Below are 27,904 nucleotides of genomic sequence, written 5' to 3'. Positions count from 1 at the left end.
ATGGGTTCTCTTGAAGTGAATAAAATTCTCAACCCTTTGCTTGTTAAATTATTGTAACTCCCACCAGATAAGAGTGTCAGCCGGTGATCGGCTGTGATCAGCTGATCACGGGGCCGGGGTTAAAAGAGAGACGCCACCCACCTGTTCGCCGCTCAGACATCAGTATCCTCGTGTCACGAGCTCCGAAACTCTGCGACATCAGTCTCCGCCTGATCCAGCAACTGTGAGTTACAACCCCTTTCAATCCTTTTCCTCTTCCCGGCTCCGCTCGCTCTCTGTCTGTAACGACCGTTCCGAAGCCACGCTTCGTGCTCAGGTCATTACTAGAATAACTGCGTGTCTGCTCCAAACCCACCGCTAGCCTTCGCCGCGCTTGGGTCTAGCCAGCACGCCACACGGGCACGCCGAATTACTGTGTGCGATCCGCCCGGCCGTGACAAAGAGATTCAGTGAGTCAGCTGCCTTGAATGCAAAAGCGTTGTCTCTGAAAGGCATTATCCAACTTTTTAAGAGTTTGTTAAATTGGTTATCTTTTAAAATACATTTCATTCAGCACCTCTGCAATCCAAAAAAAGGGGGGGGGGGTTGTTTTTTATCTGCAGTAGTTTAAATTTGGTTGCTCTGCTGGCATGGAGAGCACTGAGAAACACTGAGAGAGACCAGTGCAGAATGTAGCAAACATCAGTGACCGCTCGTATACTGACTGACTCAGAAACAGCACGAAAAGGAGGGAGAGGGGTGGAGATGGGCTCCAAAGTGGCTTGCATGTGCGCACCAACTATAATTAGCTCATATAATGGTCCTTATGTGCCATTTTGCCAGCTGGATGTGTTGAAAAGCATCTACTGACCCATTGGGTGATGTGAGCTGGCATCACCTAATGGGTCAGATTTTTGCAACTGACCATGTTCTATATACATTTGTGGGAGCGCCTTAAATACAGAAAGAGAATATTTAAATCAGACACGCAAATCGATTTATCAATATTTGCAACGTGGAGTTTATGGCTAATTGCATCTATATTTAACACCAAAAACAAGCACGTCTATTGTACTTGATGTTGAAATGAACTGACTGTGTTTTCTAAATCTTGACTATAGTATATATTTGGATCTCGTAAATATGCAATATAGAATCATTTTACTCAACAAATGAACTCTAATGAGTTCAGAAAACCTTTTCTGTCTGTGTGCGCCGTGTTAACCTTACATCTTGAACATAATCAAAACTGGGTTAAGCCTCCTGACTGGGATCTCTGTGTCCGACTGAGATGCCGAAACATTCCAGCTCTTTCTTTGTGTCTCCAAAAATACATTCCAGCCTCATCTCTGTCTATATTTAGCCACTATCACTTTTACTATCCACATTTGTAGTCCATGATTTATGCATAGTTTAGCACAATGATGAGTCAGTGAAGGTTTAAGAGGATTATGCCTTTATCTAAAAATCTCGATTTTGCACTGACCATAAAGTAGTGAGTGTTTACGATGGAGAAAACAGAATGAGTGAGCAGAGACAGAGCCTGAGCGCTCTCATTGTAAAACATTCACCGTCTTTCTGCCTGTCTCTCTCCGTGGTCCTGAATCCCATCTGTTGCCCAATACAGAATGCTAAAACGCCCAGTCTTTCTCTCTTGCTCGCCATCAATCCATTAAAGCAAACGGACCAGAGACGGTTTCACCCCCGTACCTTGAGGAAGGAGAGGTTGCGGTTTCGATCAATGCTGGTAATCTCCAGATTCCCCATGACGACTTCGCAGTTCTCGTAGAGCTTCTTCAGGGTGCGGTACTGCTGGTCCAGGTCTGAGAGTGTGCTCAATTTGTTCTCTGTACCAGGACAAACTACACACAAAAACAGAAGAAGAAGAAAAAAAAGGGTCACGTTTGAGACAATTTGTCTTACAGAGCATGTTAACTATGCTGACAGATTCAAAAAGGGAGAAACGCAAACAGTGTAATTAATGATTTTCAGCCATTCATGACCACAGTAGTCATTATGCTTAAAGGCCAGCAGGCTAGCTAACTTGATTACATACATACACAACACTTAAAGGTCAGCACAACCAGTTAACCTAGATAACTTAAACAGCTTTTTCTTTTTTGCCCCTCTTGTAAAACTGATGGAAAATCCCATATATCTGATCTCACTCTATTCTATAACTACAGCCACGGCTGAACATGGTGGAATTTGTAACTAAAGCACTTGTCTGCTGATGAATCGCTTCACTGGCGTGTGCTCCGAATGCGTTAGAATGAAATCAAGACAAAGAAACATCCAGGAGCGGAGATCTGAGGACTAAAACCGTGTGAATACGAGAGCTCGACACAGTGAAAGAACGTGAACGAGGGAGGGCTGAAGGACAGAGGGAACAGTGGGAGGGAATCGAGGATTGAGGGATTACATAAATTGCTGAAAGGGGAGTGCAGCAGACGTGACCCTCGACAATGAGGGAGACGCGAGAGTGAAGACTTGGGGAGGGACAAGTGGGGTTAGAGGGGTGGATATCATTTCTCTGAGGCACTGACCTACAGTCTAGGTCTGGCACAGGCACACCGTTTAATCAAAGATATTCAAATTGCATTGGTTGACCTTTACTGAGGGTTTCACTTGGAGACTTTACTTGGCTGACGAGAGTACAAGACTTTGAAGATATTATGGGGAGTAGACACGACTCTGTTGGTGTGTGGGAACCCCGGGCAATTAGATAAGGGTAGGCTTTTCTCCCAGTTTTAGCTGCGTGCACAAAAACAACTATTTTTGTTCCCTACCTTACTGCAAACTCTATACTGTAGAAAGGCATGAAAAGCAAGGGAACTTTCTAAGAGTCAAGAGCAACACCATAACACCACAAAACCAGCCACGCATTTATTCATCAAAAGAAGAGTGAAATAAAGAGAAAAAAGGAAAATAATACAAAAAAGTAAATAAAGTTAATTAAAAGATTCTACAAATATAGCAAAAGTAATAGAAATAGACATCAAATACAGAAAAAGTGCAACTTTTTAAACTTTTTGCAACACACAGTGAGGACAGACAATGCAAAAATGCAACTACACGAGGAAATTAAAACATCAGAAAATACACGAGAGACAAGACAAATAGACTACAATGATTTTATAAATGAATTATTACCTACATTCATTTTTTATGCTATTTTGTGTTTGAATATTATGTTTTTATGACTCATTTATTAAAATCTTGACAGTTTTGGTCCCCCATATTCAACTCTTTTGCTAAAATAAGTAATGTAACTGGCCGTCTGCAGTGCTCATGATAAATGCAACACAATCGACTAATGCAGTGGCTACCACTGTAATTAGTTCCTCATATTTGTGCCCATCAAGCCCTCTTTCCGTCCCTGCCAGCATTTCCACCAGTCACTCAAGCTCCCCAGCCTCAGTCCTGCGACCATCTGCTCCATTCAGCTGGCACGATCGCCATGTTACCGCAGGCGCGACCAGAGGTTTGTGTGTCGGTTTGTGCGTGCGGCGTGGCACCAGGATGGAGTTTGGCTCAATGTAATTAAACTGCTCATTAAAGTTTGTCAGCAGTTCAACTTCGAATAGGTCTTACTTTAAAACAGAATAATCACTTTTTTTTTTTTCAGATACAGCACCAACTGTTTAGGTTAGCAGAAGTGAAGGAAATAGAGATTGAATGAGCCTATTGTGTCTTATGTAGAGCAAACATTAAAATTTCCCATAGACAAAGGCAAACTAGAGTGGTGAACATCATGGTAAAGGAAATGTTTCCCATGCCTTAATTCACTCACACCAGATCATATACGTATTGAAAGTAAATATATGGTTTATTATTAACTTATTATACATTATATATCCAATTAACGATGATATTTTTCATCAAACAATGAAACATGATGTCCTTAAAATTTCCTGTTTTGGGACCTTGGAAAAGGCTAAAATACACTTAACCTTAGGTAAATAGCACTCCCCGATGGCAGTGGGCTCCCTCAGCAGGACAGCATGCCCTGCCAACAACGGAATAGCTTGAGGAAGTTGAGAAAAAGTCCAAGGCCTTAAATCTCTGGCTGTCTTCCACAGAGTTTCTTTTGTCCACCCCCCCAACCTCACCACCCCCAGTTGGTTGCAGCAGATGGCTGCCCCTCCCTAAGCCTGGTTCTGCCAGAGGTTTCTTTCTGTTAAAATGGAGTTTTTCCTTCCCACTGTCGCCAAGAACTTGGCCATTAGGGTTGTCTGACGTTTGGATTTTCTTTCTTTTACTTTAGGATCATTGTAATATAAAGGGACTTGAGGGAACTATTGTTGTGACACTCAATCTGTCCAAGCATCGATGGGATGAAGCAGAACAAGCCCAAATGCTAAATTTAAACAACCCGAAGGAACCAATGGATCGAAAGTCGGTATCCCAGAAAACACCCTACATCCATGCTCCATTGGAGTGATCGGGACCTAAACAACAATAATCAGGCGGTTTCAACTTTGTAGCTGACTGCTCCGTAAAAGAAAGTCTAAAGTCTGGTCCTTACCAGGTCTTAAAATTTGGAAAATCCAACCCTCTAAGAATACTGATAAAGTCTTTTTTCCCTCAGCGTTGTGCGAACACACACCTGAATGCTTCAGAACAGCAAGCCAGAAGTTTTGTTTTTATAGAGGTGCTCATACTTGCTGATTCAGATAATCAAGTGCATTTGATTACCCGTTTAATTCCACTGGAAGCAGTAAAGGTGGACTTTTTTTTGTATTTACCTAATTTTAAGATCTGCTTTCTGTTAGCCCCCCTGTCTCTGTCTTCACATCTCTTTTTTTGATATTTTCTGCTTTACTTTGAAGGTTTGTTTTCCATCATGCCTTCTATTAGTTTTACTTCCTCCTTTGTGACTGTCCAGATTGTTTCCGCCTGTTTCTCATTCACAGTCAGCCCTCAGTGCATGAACACTCGTCCTCCCCTCTGTCTTTGTCAGGGTGTCTGTGTATACTCCCTCATGTTCCTCTCTGGGTTATTTCTTTTGGCTTCCTACTTACTCCCAGCTCCTCATGGTTTTGCTTCTTTTTAAAAAATGTTCTTTGCATTTTTGGACTTTGATTAATTTGAACCGTTGATCTGTTAAAGTTTGGTTTTATTGAAGCCTCAGCACGCCACCATTCGTGACACATAATTGTCTGAATGCTTCTCTTTGTGCTTCAGTGTGTTTAAATGACTTTTCGTGTGTTTTGCATCCTTCCGGTACTTTGTATGTCCGTTCACTTTGGCTTCACTTATCTTGTTATGCACTTTGCATGATGTGTCTTTTGGAAATTTGGATTTAATTAAAACTGTACCAATTAGACAGGAAAAAAACTGTGGTGAGTTGATGCAGTTGATGCAGTGGAACCCCGACTTATGAATACCCCGTTAAACGAAAAATTCAAGTTACAAAGGCACTGAACGGCAATATTTCTGCCCGTGTTACGACAAAATGCCCATGTTACGAAATCCGCTGACTCTGATTGGCTGAGCCCAGAATGCCTACAATGCCCACAATGCCTTCCGAATCATGTGACAATCCCGTGGCTTTCGTACTTGCGCTTCGCTGATCTACTTGAACGACGTATTGTTGTTGCCATTAGCAATTAGCCTATAGCCTATCGTTCACTCAAAAGGCGCGATGGGTGCTTCGACTTACGAAAATTTTCGACTTACGAAAGACCCTCGGGAACGAATTAATTTCGTAAGTCGGGGTTCCACTGTACTTCATTTTTGTGTTTGAAAAAGTTATATTTTTGCAGTTGGTGCTGTTGATCAGTCTTTAGATAACTTATTTTACCTCTACTTATATAAATTATAATCAGTATTTTATGATCATCTATGTGTTACTTAATCTACAACCAATTCCAACCTAAATCTATATGAAGCTCAAAATAATGTAAGTTAAACTTTTAATGGCATGACTGCTGTCCTTTAGTATCACCCACAAAAAAAAGACAAAGGGCTATTGCATAGTTGAACTTGGCCTCATATTGAACAACATTGAGAGCTCATAAACTCCCATATTGCTTTATGGATCGTTGGCTCTGCAAAGATGAGCGCACTTCCTCTCCTCTGTGATCCACCATATTGCTGTGGGTACAGGATGCATGGGGCCGAATGGCAGTGAGGGGACCTGAACTATGGTGATAAATGAGATTTGCTGACCACACACACACACACACACACACACACACACACACACACACACACACACACACACACACACAGATTAGTTATTAGATGAAATGATTTAAGAGTGGCTACAAACTCAAAGGAAGTCTATGTGAGGCTCTAAAATTGGTCTGATCGATAAACGCGCATGTGTGTGTTTGTGTGTGTCCGTGTGAGTGAGAGGATATACTTTTTTCTGTGTGTAGAGATGAAAGGTTAGCGAGGCTTCTGTAATAATCTGTTATTGAAACCTAGTTGCAAGTGTGTGTGTGTGTGTGTGTGTGTGTGTGTGTGTGTGTGTGTGTGTGTGAGTGAGAGAGAGAGAGTTTGTGTGGTGATAAAAGATCAGAGGGAAGAGGTGAAAAGTGAGGCGAAAACAACTCTCAAAAACCAATATCAGTCAGCCGCACACACGCGCACACACACACACACACACACACACACACACACACACACACACACACACACACACACACACACAAGAGAGAAATAGCATTCATTCAGAGTGAGTAAGCAAGCTAAAACCAGGCAAAGGAACAAAATCGAAAGAAAGAGAGACACAATCTTTTATTTGTGAGAACGAGAACGACGTCCCCGAGCATTAACATTCACACCGACGCGCTCTACTGTAAATGCTCTCTTCTCTGGGCTGGTTTCAAAAGTGTCCGAATCCATCTGCTCTGCATCTCTCTCTCTCTTTCTCAATTCTTAATTTCTTTTTCTCTGCCTCTTAGCCATCAATTCCTTTGTTTCTGTCCTTTCTATTGTTCTGTCTCTCTCCCACAACCATCGGTGGGAGTTGTAAGTATTGAGCTGCAGCTCTTTTCCCCGTTAAACCATCAGGTGACACGAGGCCGTGTCCACTTGACGGTTCAGGTGTGTGCGTTTGTATCTCGGTGTGTACAGTCTGGGAGCTGATATATGCCAGGCAGGACAATGGGTTGAATATACAATGGTGTTTTTTGCAGAAACACAGGCCAGGCAGAGGGGTGCATTACATAAACTACTTTACATTTACAACACAGAGAAACAGCTCAGCTTATTCAAACGGAAACTCAAAACATGGAATAGAACCTTTAAATGCCAGTGCACTTCTTTCAGTGTACTGTGCCTCTTACTCTATGGCTGAACCCCGGTGACCCTGAATTGGACTAAGGGAAGAAGTTGGATGGATGGAGGATCATGCAGTTTTTCTTGCACAGGTAGCAACTAGAAATTGCATAAACTGAGTTGATTAAATGGATTAAGGTTAGCTAAATCTCACGGCCACAGTTAAAAAGACAGAAAACAGTCTGTAAACAGGAGGCTCTCATGTCAAAGTCACATGCTTTGTTGACCAAACCATCAACTGCTCCTCACGAGGCCTGGCAGAGCTACAGTAGCGTCACACTGTTTTGCTCCTTCCAGACAGAACCATTATTCATCTGGCCACGCCAGCTCCTTGTCAGGCAAAAGGTAAACATAGGTGGTTTGGTGCACTTAAACAAAGAACGGGCACATTTATCAGCAGCAAAAACAGACAGGACGGTGAATGAAGCAGAGAAATGAGACTGCACGTTGAACAGGTGCAGCAATGAGACAAACAGTAAAAAGAAAAGAGAGAGCGAGCCACTGGCAAGACTTTTTCATAGTAAAATGATCACACCCTCAGCAGTAAAACAGACTGCAATGACTCATCGCTTTACTAGAAGTGATGTTCTCAGTTACGCTGATGACGTTTCCAGCTTTGTAACTGGAAGGAATGAGTGATATTGATGGCGGCTAATAAAAAACAAGGAGGATGGAGATTTCATTGTATTTATGCACAGTGCTGTACACAGTCTTTAGCAGATTCTGAAAGTGGAGATTAATGGGGAGAAGGTACAAGTAGAGACATGCGAGTGTATGCACAGTGATTTTGACACATTTCTGACCCATGCATGAAGTAAAAGACGAAAGCACTTTCTCACTGAAATATTGAGCCGTGCTTGTTCTCATTTCGCACGCCATCTCTTCCTTACAATCCTTTCCTTCTCTCTGCGTTTGCTCTCTTATCATGTTTCTGTCCTCCTGTTGCAGGTTTCATATTTCCAAAGTTCTCCTCTCTCCTTCCCTTACCGCTCTCAGATACTGTAAAGAGACTGAACAGTAAGCAGCGAGGCTGTTATCAGTTATTCGAAATTGCATCTGATAATGTAGCGGATCATTTTTCTGTAAATCCCGCTCGGTTTGGGAGGGTATTTCAGGGCTCTGTCACGACTAAATGCAAACAGTTATGTCTGAGAGAACAGCTGAAGTAAGAAGTGCTTTTTTGTAGTTGTGAACAACATAACCTGTCGGAGTTAGAGGCAGATACAATTGCATCACCCACTGGTCTGGTAACGCTCATTTTGTAGTTAAACATTTATGCTTTTAAGACGTCGGTGTCATGAAACCGGCCACTGAAAGCAACAAGAGGCTTGAACTGTAAAACTGTAGCCAAATAGCCTTCTCAGTGCTTTAAAACAACTTTATAATAAAGATGTTTTAAATTGTGACCTCCTTAGCCACATCGTTTGTTACAGTGTTAACATATAGTTTTATTTTTGCTGATTTTGTTGACAGGACACAAGATGAAAAAATAGGACTTTTACCCAGTAGGCTAATAACTTTACTATGAGCTGTAATGTGACGTTACATTATATTAATTTATGTTATATGATTGGATATAATGCTAGCCCAAAGTCAAGAGTGCTGTGACCCAATCTTCACTCTGAATCTTGCCTCTAATCAAAATACAGGAGCAATTGATGGGTTTCCTTAAAAAACAACAACAGGTCTTTGGTTATAAATTGTTAAAGCTACCCAGTCATATGCATAGCATTAAGGCCAATGTGCTGTCCCACACTTTGGGAATTGCGCCTTTAGACTAGGAGCACAGTTGTTTTCACAGTGGTGATGCCAGCTCAAAAAGACAAAAAAAAGTAAGCAAGTAAAAAAGTTGCTACTTGCTGCATGTTTCTTATCAACGATTAGGGATAGCGCGGCAGCTGCAGTCCATTTTCCACGTGTAGCTTTATTGTTCCCATCGGTTCTGGGAGAACTAGCCTCGCTACATATGCTAGCTGTGGTACCTACAGTACTAAAACAAAAGTAAGTACAGTCGCGTTTTTATAATTTTGGTATTGAAATCTATAGTAGGTATGACATCCCTATGTGCAGCATTCAGTTTTTACAGTTCTTTACTCTAAATGGTGCTTTTTTGAAAAATAAAAATCATGTTGTATTCAGTAATACTTGAAACTACTAACTGAGACAGTAAATACAGAAAGAATGTGGACAACTGTGGATGTAGATCACTAGGAAGTAAGGTAGTTTTAGACATCTATGCATTCTGCCAATTGTTTTGTAACAGGAGAAGTCACCCCCTGCTGGCCATTACAATGAATGCAGGTTTGAGACACTATAGCATTAGCTTCATGTTCAGGCAAATGCTAACTCCCTGTTTGTCTGTACTTTCATTTTTATTTTTGTATTGTTGACTTTTGTTATTAATTTGTTTTTAAATATTATATATATGCTGTTATTTATTTTATGCATTTTTCATCATTTTATTTACTTTTATAATTATGTCACACTAATAAACATTATTAAATTTATTAGGAACTATAAGCATTAGCGATTAAGGTATGAGCAAGGGGTTAATTCATCATTCATATAGCATTACTCCTCCTTACTATGTCATTAACAAACACAGATTATTATGACTATGTGTATGATTATTACTAATAGTGATGTAGTAGCAGCGATAGCGGAACATGGTGTAACAGATAGATGAACATATTTGTATTTATAAATGGCATACTAAGGAGGAGTAATGGTATATAAATGCTGAACTAATGACTTGCTAATACCTTAGTAATGCTTAATAGTAATAATAATAATAATAAAAATAATGATGGACTGCATTTGTATAGCGCTTTTCGGGGCCCTCAAAAGCGCTATTTAATAGTGTGACATTATTATAAAGTGCTACCACTTTTATTTATATTCATACTTATTTTATGCATTATTCTATTTCACAGACTGTATTGTGTTACTTATTATTCCATCTTTTTCCTCCGATCATCAAGGTGCATGTATGAAGGGTGTCATACAAGTTAAAATGTATATGTGTCCAAAAAGTCTGACTTCTTTTCTTTTTCATCTATGTTAGAAAATTGAGATTAAGAACTACGAGAATACTGCATAAATCTTTAAACAGCAGAAAAGGCTCTTGCTTGTGGAGCTGTGATGGTGGACTGAGTGGGTGGTGAGGCAGCAGCAAGGGTCAGTAGACCAGCATGAACATGACATGACAGGTTAAAGAGGGCAGGTTTGGTGCTCGGGCACGGGGTCACAGCTCTTCTCAAAGGATGGTTTTGGAGCTGCTTTAGCTCACAGTTAGCTACACCCACATCGCCAAGGACATCTGCTACACAAACTGCAAGAAAAACATCTCGAGTTTCCTTCTGCAGTGTGCACGGGGCAAAAGTTTGCAGCAGTTGGTTTTAGCAGCACGAGGGGCAAACATCCACTTCCATCCTGGATTTCTTAGACTTTTTAAAAAATGTTATTAGAGGATGGCAAGCAAGACATCTCTCAACGATGAAACACAAATCTAAAGCCCACAGTAATGTGTGGTCAGCTGAAACTGACAGAGGATTTACAAGCATGTGATGACATGAGTGCTGGAAAAGTAATGTGATTCTTGCGAATCGTGGAAAACTTTGAGTTATTCACCTCTCATGTATTTGTTTTGGTTCGAAGCTTCAAAGCAACGGCACAAACCCCTGAACTTTCTTAACCGAGGTCACAGTCAAACATGGCATACGGTCTTAGCAGTGTGATCCCTTGTGCATGTCAGGGGAATGGCTCTCAGTTTGTGAGAATTTATGCTGCTTTATTTGTGCCGCTTTAGGACAGTCTGATCAATAAAGGTCAAAGAAAACAATTTCTCCCAAGTTTGAAAACCAATAACTGCACTTTTAAAGCAGAAAAAAAAGTTTTTTTTTCTTCTTTACTACACAAGTGTTTAGCCCTGAAGAGGAAAATATGACCTGACACTCGGAAAATCATTTGGTGCTCTCTCAGTCACCTTTGCAATCATTTCAAATTCATTGTTCGGAATTATTGATTAGACCGGTCTGCACAAGAGAAATAACAGAAGGGAGCTATTAAAGTAGGTCCATTTCTTTTTAAAGTAAAAATGAGAGAATGATGCCAGTGGATGTATGATCATATCCTGCATGCTGATTTTTCTTTTTTTTTTTTAGATTTAGGAGGTCTTTGTTCATTTAAGATCTCGTCAATCAAAACATTACATCATAAGGTCATCTACAGGCAGCTCCACCCACCTGCTGTTCAAACCTTTAGTTTACAAGGGGCAGCCAATCGCAAGCAAAAGAAATTAAAGGGAAAGGAACTTAAAGAGCCTGCTTCAGACAAAGGATTGACTGAGTATAGGCCTAACACATGTTAAAGAAGGATTTTGTCTCATGCAAAGCTACTTATATAGACACTATATTGCCACAAATATTCATTCAGGTGTTCCAATCACTTTCATGGCCACAGGTGTGTAAAATCAAGTATCCAGACCTGCAGACTGGTCCCCGGGGCCTGCTGGAGGGCAAGGTCCATGCTGGACATGCGGTGGAGGGTACAAACATTTGTGAAAGAATGGGTTGCTCTCTTGAGCTCAGTGAATTCCAGCATGGTACCATGATAGGATGCCACCTGTGAAACAAGTACAGTCGTGACATTTTTCCGCTACTAAATATTCCATAATCAACTGTTGGAATTATAACAAAGTGGAAGCGACTGGGAACGACAGCAGCTCAACCGGAAAGTGGAATCACAGAGCAAGGTCAGCAGATGCTGAGGATTGTAGCGTTCAGATGTATCTTTCTGCAGAGTCAATTACTGCAGACCTCCAAACTTCATGTGGTCTTCAGATTATTTCAAGAACAGTGTGTAGAGAGCTTCATGGAACTGAGCAGTTGCATCCAAGCCTTACATCACCAAGCACAATCCAAAGTGTCGAATGCAGTGGTGTAAAGCACTTCACTGGATTCAAGAGAACTCTTCTCCACTGCTCTTAAGTGACGAATCAAGTGTTTTCATCTGGCATCTGTTTGGGTTTGGTTGTTGCCAGGTGAACGGTACTTGTCTGACTGCACTGTGCTAAGTGTAAAGTTTGGTTGAGGGAGGATTATGGTGTTGTGTTGTTTTTTTTTGGAGTTTTGCTTGGCCTTTAGTTCCCAATAACAGGAAATCTTAATGCTTCAGAATACCAAGACATTTTGGACAATTTCATGTTCCCAACCTTGTGGGAACAGTTTGGGGATGGTCCCTTCCTGTTCCAACATGGCTGTGCACCAGTGCACAAAGCAAGTTCCATAAAGATATGGAGGAGGTTTGGTGTGGAAGAGTTCTGACCTCAGCCTGAAAATACACCTTTGGGATGAATTAGAGCAGAGACTGTGAGCCAGGATTTCTCATCCAACATCAAATGTGCTTCTGGAAGAATGGTCAAAAATTCCAACAAACATTCCTAAACCTGTGGAAAGCCTTCCCAAAAGACCGGAAGCTGTTATAGCTGCAAAGGGTGGGCCGACACTATATTAAACCCTTCTTTCAAGAGAAGCTATCACCGCTCCCACACACCTGGCTTCAAAAATCCCGGGAGAGTGGACCACATCAGTGGCAGGCAGTTCATCACTGCTTCCAATACTATCATCATCATCACCATCATCATCATTTTCTTCTTCCATGCTAGTCAGAAGCTACACAGCCTTGAGGTGATGCTGACGAAGCAGCCACACAGCTTACAGACTCAGCTCACACATGGCTTACTGTATATGAAATGAAGGGTTTCATCCCAAATGAGACTCAGAGAAAAAAAAAAAACATTTACTGTTACCAAAAGACTGATAGTGAAAATTAAACTCCAGTAGGGTACTTTTCTTTTTCTCGCAGCAGGTTGCCCTTGGTTAATAAAATGGTAAAACTTTTAAAGACATTTAATAACGACTTCAATATTCATGATATTTCTAAGCCCTTTAGTACAGTTTCAAATGTACTATAAAGGGTCAGCGTGACCGCTAGTAAAGTTTTATATGCTAAAGTGAAACAATGAAATTCATAATCTTATGTTTAGTTCATTCAGTGAGGCTGGATTTCTAGCCTTACGAGGCAAGACTACTGACTGCCAGGCTGGTAACATCATAATAACTGGTAGATTTTACCACGCACTTTGGACCTGGAATCATTTACCAAAAGACCTGAGGTTGAATCTTTTCAAATATCTGTTTGTGTTCATAAGGACTAGAGTCAGACCTGTGAATGTATTTTTTGTTTGTTTTTTTTCTCTTGAGAGGCTGCTAATGTTTTATGTTAGGAGTATTTGTATATACTGTTGTAGATCTTGCATTTTATTATGTTTTTGTAGCATTTTTTGGGATGTTTTGCTTTTATGTAGTCACTACCTTGCCCAGTAAAAGACATTTAATGTCATCAGGACTATTTCATTAAATAAAGGTATTAATAATAATAATAATCAGAAAAGCAACAATTGTATAATACATGGTCGCTAAATACTTTTTTTCTAAAAAAGTTGAACAAAGTACAGATTTTTTCTACATTTGCAAATTGAGAAACTTTGAAGAACTTCGTTGACCTATTCCTAATCAGTCCTCCTCTCCACATCCTTATCTCTGAAGGTGCCGCTTGATGAGACGGCATCTGGCAAACTTTTACTTTTTTTGGTCCCTTGCATATATTGAACTAAGCAACAATTTCTTTTTTCTCTGCAGGTGATGTCAGTAAGGTCTGAGAATAAAAGAAACCTTTCCCTCAAGAAAAGAAAAAAGTGCAGTGTATCAACTGTACCTGTTATACTGGAGTAAAGTTAGATTTAAAAGTGTCCATCTGTTAATTTACAATCTACTGTAAACAATGGTTTAATACGGTTAAATCATAACACTACTTTTCTGTATAAAATATATGTTTTACAGTGTGATACAATTTTTCTGTTTATAACTGTAAATGTTCAGTGCTTAATGAAGTTCTTCAACTACTTGTCATAAAAACAAGAAAACACAAATATTTTAGAAATGTAAATCTTAAAATTTGATTGTTATTTATCAGGAAAAATTACAAGTCATAAGTCATAATTTACAACATTCAATCACCAGAAAGATTTTTTTTCTTTTTAATAATACAAGTAAATAGCTATAATTAGGCATCTTAATGAGAAGTTAATAATGTGCTTTTTAGTATTTTATTTTTGTAAAACAGTTCATTTGAAAATTCATCTATAACAACGATAATTATATTTTATTATTCTGATTAAAGAGCTCCTACATACTGGTGGAATAACCGTTCCAGAAACACAAAAAAATACATTTTGATAAATAACAATGCTGTAAATTTAGGTCTGCTGTGGCAGAAATCTTACACAGGATGGTGGTCTAATAAATTCTTAAGCACTGTAACTGTAGATCTACATCTATAAAAGCACCACTGATGGTGAACAGGTTCCCCGCATGTCCTTGTACAGTAAAATCAGTTTATTTCCTTTCCTGAACCTTACTTTTATTACACAGTTTTGCAACACACCGTGACAGGAAAGCTGCCGTAAATATCAACACTCACCCAAAAGCATAACACTGGCCAGATGTTTAAACAGTGAAACAACCATCACTGTTATCACTCACCTCAGAAAAATACGAATATTAATAATAACTAACACTTCCTCATGCTTTATTATGTTTCATGCATTTGTTTACAGCAACATTTGACAGTTGAGATTTGCAAACAAAGTCTGCTGCCCACTAATTTTGAAATCTGTCCTTCAATTCAACTCCAAAGTATAAAAGCTCCTTAATGGCTGCTTCCAGATGATTTATTAAAGCAAAACAGCTAAATATGTAGAAAACATCCATCACAAGTTGAGATGCCTTGAGATGTTTTCACAACTTATTTTTTGTCATGGCAATGAGATGTTTTGATTCTCCTCACACGAGATTAAAAAACTTCAACTGTTAGTCCATGAAATAGTGAAATAGTTGGTGAATATGAAAGTTTGAAATATTCCGTGTACTGACATATTTACATATTTTAGTCTGGAAAGTTATCCAAAAGGAGATGCAAGATGTTTTTAAAGTTATGAGCAGTGTCTGTGATTCATTTATTTAAAAAAAAGTTGAATTCAGTCTTGCTTTGGGTCCAGAAATAAGGCCAACGTAAATATATTCATATATAAGGATTTTTTTTATTAGCTTTGGCTAATCAGGGTGCCCACTCTTCCCCAGATGTTTAACTTCAAGTTGTCCCTGCAAGCTCTAGGTAGCAGATCTGGGGCCAGTGGGGGTTTCGTGCCATCAATCATCTATCAGCAGGGACTCTTTCCTTTAATGCTCACTGACTGACCCCCTGTTGTGCCTCTTCCTACCTCCTCTTCCTCTTTGTCCTTCTTTGATTTTTCTAACCAACTTTTTTCTCTTTCCTCATCTTTGTCTTTATCTTCTTTCTCCTCTTTTGTTTCCCGTCACTTCCTTCTTTACTTCCTCTCGATTTCTTGTTCACTTATTTACCTTTTTGCATTTTTTTTTTGTTCCCACACATTTCAACGTGTCTTAATTCTTTTACCACTGAAGTCACTGCTACTAGGTCTGTAATACACTTGAAGGCACGTGCACATTTGTACATACCGGAGGTCCTCCCTCAAAAGGCCAATCATTTCTCAGCGGGTGCTGAAAAATCACCTGATACACCGACACAGGTGGGTGGGGGGAGTGGATGGTGGCTGTCTGTGGTTGGGGTGAGGGTGGGGGGGGTGGGTGGGTGGGGGAGTCATTTGTATAACAGATGTGTGTTTGCATGTGTGTTTGCATGTTTGTGTGTGAGTCAGACACAGGTTTAATGACTCGTCCCAGCCAATTTTCAGCCAGTGGCTTCTCTTTGTGAGGAAATGAGGTTTGCAGTTAATGTAGCACAGAAGGACTGCCTGTGATCAGCGCACGCATACACTCCGTGATATGTGCGCACACACAAGATTGTTTTTGCATGTGTGTGTGTCAGTTCCAGTGAGTTGGCTCCAAGCAGAATATTAGTAGAAACCATATGGGAGAAATCATTATAAACGAAGGTTCGAGAACATTTATGCTGTGAGGCCTCCGTGTTTTAATATCAGAGCTAGGAATATGCTTAAGATCTGCCTTTGGTGTAAATATGCGTGCATGCTTTTGTGCTTCAAGTGCATTTAGCTTCGCTGTCCTGTCACAAATCACATTATGGTGTGCGTGTTTGCGTGTTTGATTCACTAAGTTGAATTATTCCAAAAACAGCAGTCGCATTCATATTGTGTACACAGCAAATCGGCGCGTCGCCAACGACATGCCAGTAAGATAAGATACACGCTTTCAACCACACACACTCACAGAAACACAGAGAAGCACTACCATGCACCACACGCAAAAACATCCTGCGTGTAAGAACACACGCCCGGCTGCACGTGTAAACACACCAACAGTCGGAGCGCCGTGGGGGACACTGGCCTCCCAGCGGAGGAAATAAGTTTGGGTTGGATGTAATGAGCAACTGAAAGGCAAATGAGCCCTTCAGTGTGACGGCCTCTATCTAAACCCAGACAGCCTGTGTCTAGGGAGACGCTTTATTGCTGAGAGAATCCAAAATGTCATTCATCTATCTGTGCTCGGTCACCGGCCTCCCTCCCTCCCTATGTCTTCCCACCACCTCATTCCGCTCCTGACCTCATTCCGCTCCTGTCATCTCCTTACGCTCTTCCTCTTACACAACCCATCTGTTTTTTTATGCTCGTTCACATTTTTCCCAATCACTCTCTTCTATCAGCTTTTTGATGGCGCTCTTTCTCCTGACTCAGTCCTTGTCTCTTCTTTCCCAAGGTCCCCGAACCGCTCTTCTATCACTCATTCACTTTTCTACCTCAACCAACTCCTCTTCCTTCAAAACCCGTTCTTCCTCGTCTCCTCTGCCCTTCAAAGCTTCACTCATACGTTTGGATTGACATAAATGTTCTTCAGTTCCAAACTGAAATATATGTTTTATATTTTTTGGGGTTTTTCTGCCATTGCTGTCTTGGCACTATGGGCTGAAAATGTAAAAAAGAAAAATCTCCCAGAGATTCAATTCAGTTTTATTGAAATAGCACCAAATCACAACAACAGTTGTCTGAAGGCACTTTTGATTGTAAGGTAAAGACCCGACACTATTACAGAGAAAACAGAAAAAAACCCAAAATCATATGACCCCCTATGAGCAAGCGCTTTGGTGACAGTGGGAAGCAAGAACCAGACTGGGAGGGGCGGCCATCTGCTGTGGCCAGTCGGGGTGAGGGGAGGGAGACATGGTATTTTTTCAAATAGTTAATTTAGTTTGACCAAACCTTCATGTTTTGTGGAAACACTAGTCTTCTTAGTTTCTCAGCCAGCAGACTCACTAGTTTGTCACATCTATTTTCAAAGAGTCAAAATGGAGATTTTTAGGCTTCACCATCTCATGGATGACGTTATGGGTAGTTAGTGCAATCTTCCATGTATGTTTGTAAAGTTTCTTTCTTTTTTTCTTCTTTCCAGCTCATTGTGTCTCAATGAACTAATTTTCTAAATCAGAAAAAGTAAGAAAGTGGTGGAAAATCCACTATAATAATTTACTTGATACCAGAGCTGATGATGAGATATGTGATTAATGCCCAACAGTAAACATTTCATATTTTCATCAAAATATTGTCATTGATACATTTACATTTGCATTATTACAGCTGAGTTTCCCCTAACTACATACATTTTAGTCTGCTTTCACTAAAACTAAACTGGGTAAACATGTTTTTTCCCCCTAATACTAAGAAAAATTGTGTGATACAACTGAAAGCTTCCTTAATATAAAACACCTTCAAAGCAATCACACCACACTTTTGGCAAAAGAAGAATTTCTCTCAAAGACATTCTTGGAAATGCAGGAAAAGCTGAAGCTCAATGCAACAATCTAAGGAAGAAAGGAGCCAAAACACCAGGTAGGATCTCTTAAAAATGTACATTACAACATAATTTCATTGAAACATAACTCCTGGGATACTCTGAACATCACAGATTGTTGATGTGCAACAGAGAGCCTGAGAGGGGTATCTTTTTCTCTCCTTTTTTTCTTTAAAGAGTAAGAAGAAAGCCTTGAACAGACTGAGCTGTAGTCTGGATCTTGACCATGAACTGTAGCTGTAGGCGCAAAATTCAATAGAGACAATTGGTTGAAAACATGGCAGCAGCATCAAAGAGTCCGCCAAGTCTTGAACTGAATCCCAACACGTCGAAAAACTGCTTGAAAAACTGGTGCCAACACAGAAATATGGAACTATTTTGTTTACAGAGCCGGCAGAGAGGGACACCCAAATGAGGCACTTAAACCCCTGTGCATAAGTTGCTTTAGAACTCATCCAAGTAAAAGTGTAAGCTCCGTGATCACCGGTTTGTGACATCGCTTTATGAGTTTTCTTGAGTCTGCAAAGTTGAGTTTGTCCCTGAATATCCCTGATCTTCCTCTTCTCATTTTGTCATTTAGGCCGACTGTCTTTACTACAAAACACCCCTCGATTTCTCCTCCACCAGCCCCTCTTTTTGTCTTTTTGTTTTTAATTCCACGCAGCCACCCCCATTAATCTCTGGCAAAATCAATAACCATTCGCTGGCGCCCAGGAGTTGAGGGATGTAAATAGCAGAAATCTGACATTCGCAGGATATAAAACAACAGGCTTTCGATATAATCAACAGTGGTGCCAGTGCCATTCCTCAAACAATCCATAGCCTTATTAAAAAAGGGCCAATAACTTAGCCCTGTGTGCACGCCGATGGAGGCTGCATGACAATAGTGTCTGATGAGTCAGGAATTGTAGGTATGACAGCATTAGGGGGTATGTGAGGGGGTGATTGAAACAGGACAAAGCGTGAGGTAATTTTATCTATGTCTTCACTGTGGGTTCATTTAATCAGCTTCTGTAGTTTAATCTTTAAATAAAACTAACTAATATATGATGAGGATGCTAATTTGTATTTTCTAATTACTTGCATCCATTAGAAGTTTCATTTGTAGCATTTTCTTTAAGCAGTAACTGTTTCAGTGCCAGTGTGTGAAGGCTTAATGTCTTGAGCAACAATAGCTAGCATTAGCTTAGAACTGTAGTTCATTAGTCACTAGCAACAAGACCCCAAAACATGACTTTAGGTGTTACTTTATTATGTTTTCCTAATATTTCTTGCTAAAGAGCAAGGAAGCTTGGCCAAGTATTATTTGACACAGTGTTTTATATAATCTGAAGTAAGAAAAGCCAGGTTTTATAATTTTATTTAGCATCAAATGGGAATGTTAACAACAGTTTGGGGTATTTGAACACTGCAGTGTTTCTTTAGTTAATATCAGCTATGGGTCTATGAGTCTTATGTAAATAAAGTGGCTTGAGTCACCTCCAAGCTGGTCAGTTAAATTGTTAATTTTGAGTTACTTTGTTTGATAACAAATGACTCATTGGTAGACGATGCATCATAGCTAAGGCTCCAGTCAACTAGGCCTGGAGACTTGTCAGCAAGCACTGGCAACCAATGGTCACTAGGGAAAAATGAATTCAGTGGTCAATGGATGCAGTGAGCATTTTGCAAGTGGTTAGTGAAGATTGCAGGCTGTCTGTGAAATCAGTTGATAAAGCATCAGTCAAGCAGAGTTAGAGTCAGTAAGCACCTGGCACCCACAGATCAATGGGGGAAAATGTTCTTCTTCTGAAGCTAGGTCAAACTGGGGTGCGAAGAGGTAGGCTATACAGTGCTGCACCTACTGCTAGCAGTTTACCTGGAAAACACCTGCCAACCACTCATTGGGCAGTAGTGAAACTGTGAAAAGCACAACACAAACCAGAAATGGAGAACGGCTGCCTTCAAAGTAAAAGCTGTGCCTTTTAAAGTGCGTTGGTTTTAACGATAAGACACAACTTTTACTTTAAAAGTGAACACTGTTTATGAGTTGGATCACAATCTTTTTCCAAGTTTTGCTATTACTAGTGGGTGTGTGTTCGCAGACAAGAAAACTCTGGATAACAGTGACAATCCACTGTAATCTAGGCCCGTGTGATCGCAGTCATTTAGTGGCAGTATGTCAGTTAATAGTGTTTTCTGTTTGTTATGCTAGCAAACATTAATTCAAAAAATGTAACTAAGGATTAGATTTTTTTTCTTTGTTTATTATTAGAGCTCATGTATCTTGTCGTCCTTTGAACATTTTTGGATCAAAAAAGACTTCCATCCACAGGCGGTATAAAGCCAGCACTGAGGATAAAGCAAGAAGAAAAAGACAAACAAAGAGCAAAGACACATACAAAGGCGAGAGAGCTGCGCGGAGCAGCCACTGGAACAGAGATGGAAATGCAGAGCTGCTGCAGGAGACTGTTAAAGGATCTGAAGTGAATTTTAAGGCAATAATATCCAGACAGGACAAATCAGATTCCCACTCTGTGTGTGTTTAGGATTCTTTATAAACAGATTTTTTTGAACTGTTCCCTTGCATCAAATGAGGTGTCCTTTGGGAGTGCTTACAAACTGTGCTGTGGGCGTTTTCGTGGTTTCAAAAAATCCAGGTAAAAGAAAGTGTTTTCTAGCTCTCTGTCCTCAAGGCTGTGAAAATCTATGTGTGAATTTCTCAGACGGTTATGTGTGTCTGTGTATAGTCCACAGTTTTTTCTTCATGATAGAAATGTGCGAGTACGTGTTTGTGTGTCTCCGTCTCCAATCAGCCTGCCAGTTGTCAAACGCTCAGCGGGAGAGTCTGTCTGTGTGAGTCAGTCTCTCCCTCGCCTCACTCTTCTTTCAACTAAACCTGCTTTCACATTCGCCCAGCTGAGCAAAGAAAAAAAACTCATCTTGACCTTTTGGTGTGGCCATCAAAAGCAATCGATAATTATGAAATTAAAGGGCTTATTGCGCTTCGGCTAAGTGAGGGATGGTTATTGCTCATTGGGGTAGTAATGAACTCAGCAGTTTGTGAGTAATTCTACCCCTCCACCTCAGTGGAGCCCAGAGACAACAGCATATCCTTATATTATCTGAGGAATTCATGCAAGATCTAACAAAACCCAGCCTTTTAGCTCAATATTGACCGTTTACCTCGATCCTGTCTTGAGCCTTTAAAGATGCCTGAGACAACTAAGAACAGAGAGAAGAAATCCTTCCTTTTCCTTCCTTTCCTTTCCTTTGCAGACCCTTGTAAAGTCTTGACTGCAAACATGATTCCCTCTGAGAAGTTACCCGTACAATAGTTGCTTTCTGCTTGTACTACAGATGGTTACAATTGTCTTATTAAGGTGTCTTGTCACTTTGCACCTTGGCACTGGTCCCGCAGCTCTATATGAGTCTATTGGATGCTTCCAAAAAATATTCTCTCATGGGGTCAAACAGGTCAATCAATAGATGCTCAATTTGCTTGACATCTGGTGACCCTGAAGGCAGCAGCATATAATTCACATCACTTCACGCTCATGAAATCATTTAGTGACCCTTCTCACCCTATGGATGGGGACATCATCGCCCTCTGCCATGTGGCAGATATGTTTCGTCAAAGGTTAAAGGTGGTCACACAGGTTAGTTATTGATTGTATTGAACTGCAGTGACCATTCATTTTAAGGGGACAAGTGGACCCAAACCATCTCCTCCAGATGCCCTCCACAGTATGACAGACAATACATTTTTTTTTTCATTTACACTCTATTATAACTTTAATGTCTTTAAAGAGAATTTTAAAAGCCTCAAGAGCCTCATGTTGTAGAAATAAATAAATTCATAAAAATATAGGTGAGTGCAGAAAAACAGCAATGTATCCCTTCAAAGTGGACCTTTAAATATTAAAAGCTTTTTCCAAAGTGTGACTCATCTTAGATACTTTCTTACAAATGTAAGAAATTATATGGTCTTATTGAGAAGATGTTTGTTAATGCCTGTTTGTTTGGGGGGATAGCTCAGTAGGTAGAGTGGCGGCCCCATGATCAGAAGGTCGGAGGTTCGATTCCCCTGAACAGCTACCCTGAGGTACCCCTGAGCAAGGTACCGTCCCTACACACTGCTCCCCGGGCGCCCAATGGCTGCCCACTGCTTCACTGAGTGAATGGGTTAAATGCAGAGAGGAATTTCCCCACGGGGCTCAATAAAGTACACTTTCTTTCTTAATGGTGACGCTTATACTGGCTACATTATACCAATATAAAAACTGTGAATAGTAAAAGTCCCGTCCACATCTATCACAATTTAGTCATTCCACATTGGTTTGCAGCTCATTATCGTGGATCAGGTTACGTAAGTAACCACTCTGTTTAATTTGTTTCTGATGTGCTTTGGTCTAGCTGCTTGTTCCGTCACACACTTGCTTCTTCTACAGTTACTCAGTACTCACCTACTCACTTTTTGCTAATGGTCACCTTTTGTGACAAGTGTGTATGCTTATTAATGTACCCAGTTGTGGCATGTTAACTATGTAGTTAAGCACAGCAGAAATCTACTGCAGTGCAAAACACTACTGAAACACAGGCTGGATATAGAAGGTGGCTATAACCACCAATGATGTCACGGTTCTTGGTGATTTGAAACTGGATGTGGTCAGCAAGAGGTGGATCTGACTTATAAATTATGTAAATAAAAAGGTAAGCCACTCCTAAGCATGTTCTGCTTTATTGCCCTCTTTTGACTCTTAAATAGACCCCAATGTAAAAAAACGAACAGCATGGTGTATTTTCTAACTTGAGATTGAGTCCGTAAGCTCATCTAGAAAGTTTTTACTGATGTCATATATCAAGTTAGCCCTTCTGTCACAGAACACAGTACAATCAGACTTCTTTTTTAAACCAGAGGAAATGCCCTCTGCTGGCTATTTCAAAGAATGCAGGTTTAAGGGACTTTTTTGGCTTAACCTTTTAGACCCAAAAGCTATGCTATATTTTTTATAAATATTTCATGTACTCAAATAAAGTATGAGAACCTTACACTGAGTGCATTATTTAAGTAAATGGACGTATACGTGTACTTTCCACCACTGCATTTAACCAGGCTTTAAATTTTTTATCTCTTAATATTTTTACGATTTTTCATCTGGCCATGTAAAGGCAACTCGAATGTCCTTGATAACCTTCGCAATGTTGGACACGTTGTTTGTACAGACTGGACTTTATCTTCTTATCGCCACATCTCTCTGCATGAACTATGCAAGCAAATCTTCAAAGAATCACGGTGTAGATTAAAATGATTTGCAGCCACTGCATGCGGCATTTTTGCATCACAACCAGCCTGACCTTACTCATTTTCTGCCCCCTTTATCCACCTATTCTCCCTCCTTCTCATTTGACTTGAAAGCAGAACCTCAAATGCTGAGGCTTAATTGCTTCTGACGCTTCAGTGGCAAAGTTTCGAAATGAACCGCAACCTTTCTTGAGGCGAGTGACGATGTGAAGGCAAGCAGTGTGTAGAGGAAACATCACTATGTGATGAGGGGTAGGTTATGCTATAGTGAAGAAATCATTTAACAAAAGCCATGACCATTTTCACTCTTGTAGGAGGTTAAATGAAGTGTAGCGTCAGAGCTACAAAGAGGTTCTAGCTTTAGGAGTCTAATAACTTCAGGCAGTGTATATTTTTCTAATTACTACATGAGACACACATACGCGTCCTTGTCAAAATGAATTCATGCAACTTTCCTTAAAAGGATAACCAACTCATATGACCACAAGCGTTCACATTTTGGTCTCAGACATCCCTGTGAGCAGAATTCCCACTCAGGAATGAAATATGTATTCATTTTTTCATTTTTCATGAATGTAAAGCAAAGTGAAATTCAGTGAATGCGCTTAAGGACAATGTTTGAATTAGCAAAAACCGAGAGGTTGTGAACTCCCGGTGAACCAAAACGAACCTAAAACTCTTTAATACAAATTGAATTATAACTTAGTGGTTCTGTCTTCAAATTAATTTTGAACTGATTAAATCGCTACAAAAAAAAAAGAAATACTTTCATATGCCAATGTGTCTGAGTGCTGGCAGCTCTTTTATGAGCTAAAAGAAAAGTCTTAACTTGTGTAGAAATTGGAACTGGACTAGGGAAACCAGAGTTTGTCATATGCTTAGATCAAACAAAAGCTTCAAGATGTCTTAACATGCAAACAAATCACAATGTGTTGCGCTCCAGTTGACTTTTCAAGGATTAGTTCATTTTTTCCCCCTTCTACTTCTGTATGACAGCGCGCCAGGAATAAGCTGCTGCTATCAGAAGCCTTCGGAGTCTTATTTTCTAGGACTTAGTGTTCTTATTCTGAAGGTCTTTGCATGTTCATGTTTCATTAGTCAGGTTTCTCATTCTACCTTTAAGGAAGATTTCCAGTAAAGGCAACTGGCACATTCTCTAGTTTTTGTGACAGTTTTGTATCACCTACAGGGTCGAATCTCTGTGACTGGGTGCTGTCCTTGATATCGGATGTGATTCAGAAGGCTTAGGCACTACCTACTCCACTGTGCTGGGATTTGACATAAAGAAGCAGGGTGGGTGGTAGGCAGGTAGGTAGGAGGCTTCTTTCTATCTGAGCTGACAGTGTTGACAAATGACAAGGGAGTGTGTCTATTCTGTACAAGTTAGCACACAAATGATGGAATAAGAAAGACGGGAGAATGAGAGTGGGCTAAGAGAGAGCAGGAGGAGATAGGAAAAGAGCTTAGTGTGCCTTCGGGGGGAATACATAAGCGAGAGGGATAAAATATATTTTCACAGGTGGGATGGAGGGAGGAGGAGATGGGAGATGAGTGAGAAGATGCAAGAGAAATGGTAAAGAAGCAAATTTGAGGATTTGAGGATGGAAGGAGCAGACTGATGGGGCGGAGGTATAGAAAAGATGATGGAGAAATGGAGCCGTGAGGAGAAAAAATAGAGAGAAATGTATTGTTAAAAGTTTGTATAGAGGAACTAATGCCATCTTGCATTTGGTTAACAATTCAACAGAATTCAATGCACATGTACAAATCCATGAATATTAGGCTGTGGGTTCAGGCAAGGACAGACAAAGAGAAAGAGTCTGAGCTGGAGTGACGGGCAGATCCAGGTGAAAATCAAAGGGATGTTGTTTGAAATGGTCTCAGTAATCCATCTGTACAAATACCCGCAAGCATGGAGAGTAAAGCTGGAACAACAGGGGGCCCAGAGTGGCCAGGCACCTTTGTCTAGATGCACAGAATGCCAAAACCAGAAACAGAAAAGTGTGGAAACTTTTAGAGGAATTGTTTGACACTTTGGAAAATCACTATCTTGGGAAGTACACGCAGCTAGAAGAACTGGTGCCAGATTGTTTACGACTAACAAACCTTTCCTATAGACTGACCAGGTCACTGTTGTGTCTGTCTTCGGGATTATTTAGGGAGTCTTTCACCAAGGGGTCAGATGGACTCCACCTCCATCATCTTTAACTGAATTTTATTATTGTAGAGTCCATCCATCCATTCGCTTCCACTTATCAGGGTCGCGGGGGGCGCTGGAGCCTATCCCAGCTGTCATAGGGCGAGAGGCGGGGTATACCCTGGACAGGTGGCCAGTCTGTCACAGGGATAACACACAGGGACAGACAACCATTCGCACTCACATTCACACCTATGGGCAATTTGGATTAACCAATTAACCACTAACTGCATGTCTTTGGACGGTGGGAGGAAGTCGGAGTACCCGGAGGGAACCCACGCAAACTCCACACAGAAAGACTGTGTGGAGTCTCTACAAACATAACCTGCAGCAAGTGTAGAACTCAATGGTTCAAATCTGGCCGGGCCTTTTCTGTGTGGAGTTTGGATGTTCTCTCCGCAATTGCGTGGTTTCTCTCCGGGTATCTCGGCTTCCTCCCACAGTCCAAAGTTAGTGGGTTTAGGTTAATTGGTGATTCTGAATTGCTCACAGGTGTGAGCAGTTTCGATGCATAAGTTGTGACTTCTGCTTATCCAATACAGTCTTTAAGTGATGACATATGAAACCTGCTTCCAGGTCCAAACTACTCTGTGTTTATTAAGGCTGTTGTGTTTTTAACATGTTTTAATGTTTTTGTATTTTGCTCTATTTAATCTGAACAAGCCCCTAAAAAAAGTCAGTGATCACTGTCAGCCTCTCTCGGTTTTTATTACCACTATTCATTGGCAGCACGCTTTCAAGCTCAGTTTTTAAAACCTTATGATGTAACTACAGCCCAGCCAATGCAGCAGTATATTAATAACAAACCTCGTATTATGGATGGATTATCTCAGTTGTTCTCCTGACTGAAGTTTGGTCCATTTAAGGCATCCTGCCATGCGACTGCATTTGTCTCTAACCATTGTCCCTTGTGTTAACTTTCATTGAGTGGAAAAAAGTTAGCGTTTATCAGCTTCACTGTGCTTACTATAGCTATGTAGCTAGCCACAATGTAGCACATAATTATATACCAGCTAGCCCAACTTCAGCCACACTGATCATTTTATTATTTTAGTGTTTAACTCTCAGTGTTCGTTTGATTTTGGGACCTGAAGCGGAGTTTGGACCCGGAAACAGCTAATGACATCAGACTTAAAGACCAGATTGGATAAACACAAACAAACGTATGGATGGGAAAAGTAAATGAATAAAAAACAACCAGGCAAGCATTACAAATTAATCAGATTTTGCCTTTTCTGCTGATATCCACTTATGTTCCCTGATTACAGTTGTCAAAATCATTCATCGCTGCATGAGCAAACATATGTTCCCAGGTCCTGAAGTGCAGCATGAAAAAATACAGTAAAAAAAACAAAAAATGATGCCATTTCTTGTTTATGCGCTCTTGTTTTATTTGTTTTCGCTGGACCTCAGAAGGAAATAAATGACAGCTTAAGATTTTGTTTTTGCTGGCCTCCAGTGGTTTAACTTAGAGGTGGACTTCAGCAAGGTCTCTCTTACGTGATCCATGAAACGATGAAGGAATTTGGCTCCTAATCGAGAAAGCCACAAGCAAAAGAGCCACTGACAGAGATCATCCTAGAAACCGGAGCACCATAAATGCTTTATTAATAATTAAAGTGGCATCACTTGCATTTTCTTCCCCCAGTTCATTCATAAGGCAGAGTGACGTCTACTAGAGAGTTTAACACAAATGACCTGAACATTAGGATGTTTTTTTCTGTCATTCACAACATATAGAAAGAGATAAAATACATCTAATGAGGTCCAAGTCAGTTTCCTCATTAGAGACAATGACCTGCTGCTGGTTTCATTAAAGTAAAACTAGGGGATACTGGGGATCCCCTGGTCTCACGAAGCCAGTCCTAGTCGCTCTGCCAGAGCTTAATTAAACCTCTGATCATTAAAACAGACTCTCAAACCATTAATGCCAACCTCGAACGGCAGACAGCGCATGAATATTTCATGCTCTCAGTCTGGCTGACAGAACTGTATGCACAGTTCAAATCTTGCAAATTTATCACAGAATGTTTCACAGAAAAGTTACTGTGGACAATCCGGAGTTACTTTTCCTCGCAAGTCCAGCGCAGTGTCCTTCAGTAAACACGCGAGAGCTCAGCTAGAGTGTGTGTGCCCCCTGACGCGCTAGCTGTTTGAGGTGTAATAGCCCTGTGCTGCAGTTCTGCAGCTTAGCCAGGGCACTTTTTTTTCTTTTACATCTTTACCTTAAGTGACAAAGCCCCAGTAGCC

At 40.5% G+C, this 27,904-nt stretch overlaps 1 protein-coding gene across 2 annotated transcripts in view; it reads right to left on the bottom strand.

Annotated features, from left to right (window-relative positions):
• The window catches only part of LOC147301864 (receptor tyrosine-protein kinase erbB-4-like), a 367,641-nt gene that overhangs the window by 185,620 nt on the left and 154,117 nt on the right, over positions 1–27,904 (bottom strand). For both annotated transcript variants that reach the window (XM_086284333.1, XM_086284335.1), the window contains exon 2: positions 1,690–1,841. In XM_086284333.1, coding sequence (XP_086140459.1) covers positions 1,690–1,841 — 152 coding nt within the window. The remainder of the gene's footprint in view (positions 1–1,689; positions 1,842–27,904) is intronic.

Source organism: Aulonocara sp. 'chitande type north' Nkhata Bay, linkage group LG23 (genome assembly GCF_057382095.1).
Source record: "Aulonocara sp. 'chitande type north' Nkhata Bay isolate Kocher_YH1m ecotype deep benthic linkage group LG23, A_spYH_male_GT1.1, whole genome shotgun sequence".
Classification (NCBI taxonomy): Eukaryota; Metazoa; Chordata; class Actinopteri; order Cichliformes; family Cichlidae; genus Aulonocara; species Aulonocara sp. 'chitande type north' Nkhata Bay.
Note: the sequence above shows the minus strand (reverse complement) of the source record. Positions and strands in the feature narration are given on the sequence as shown.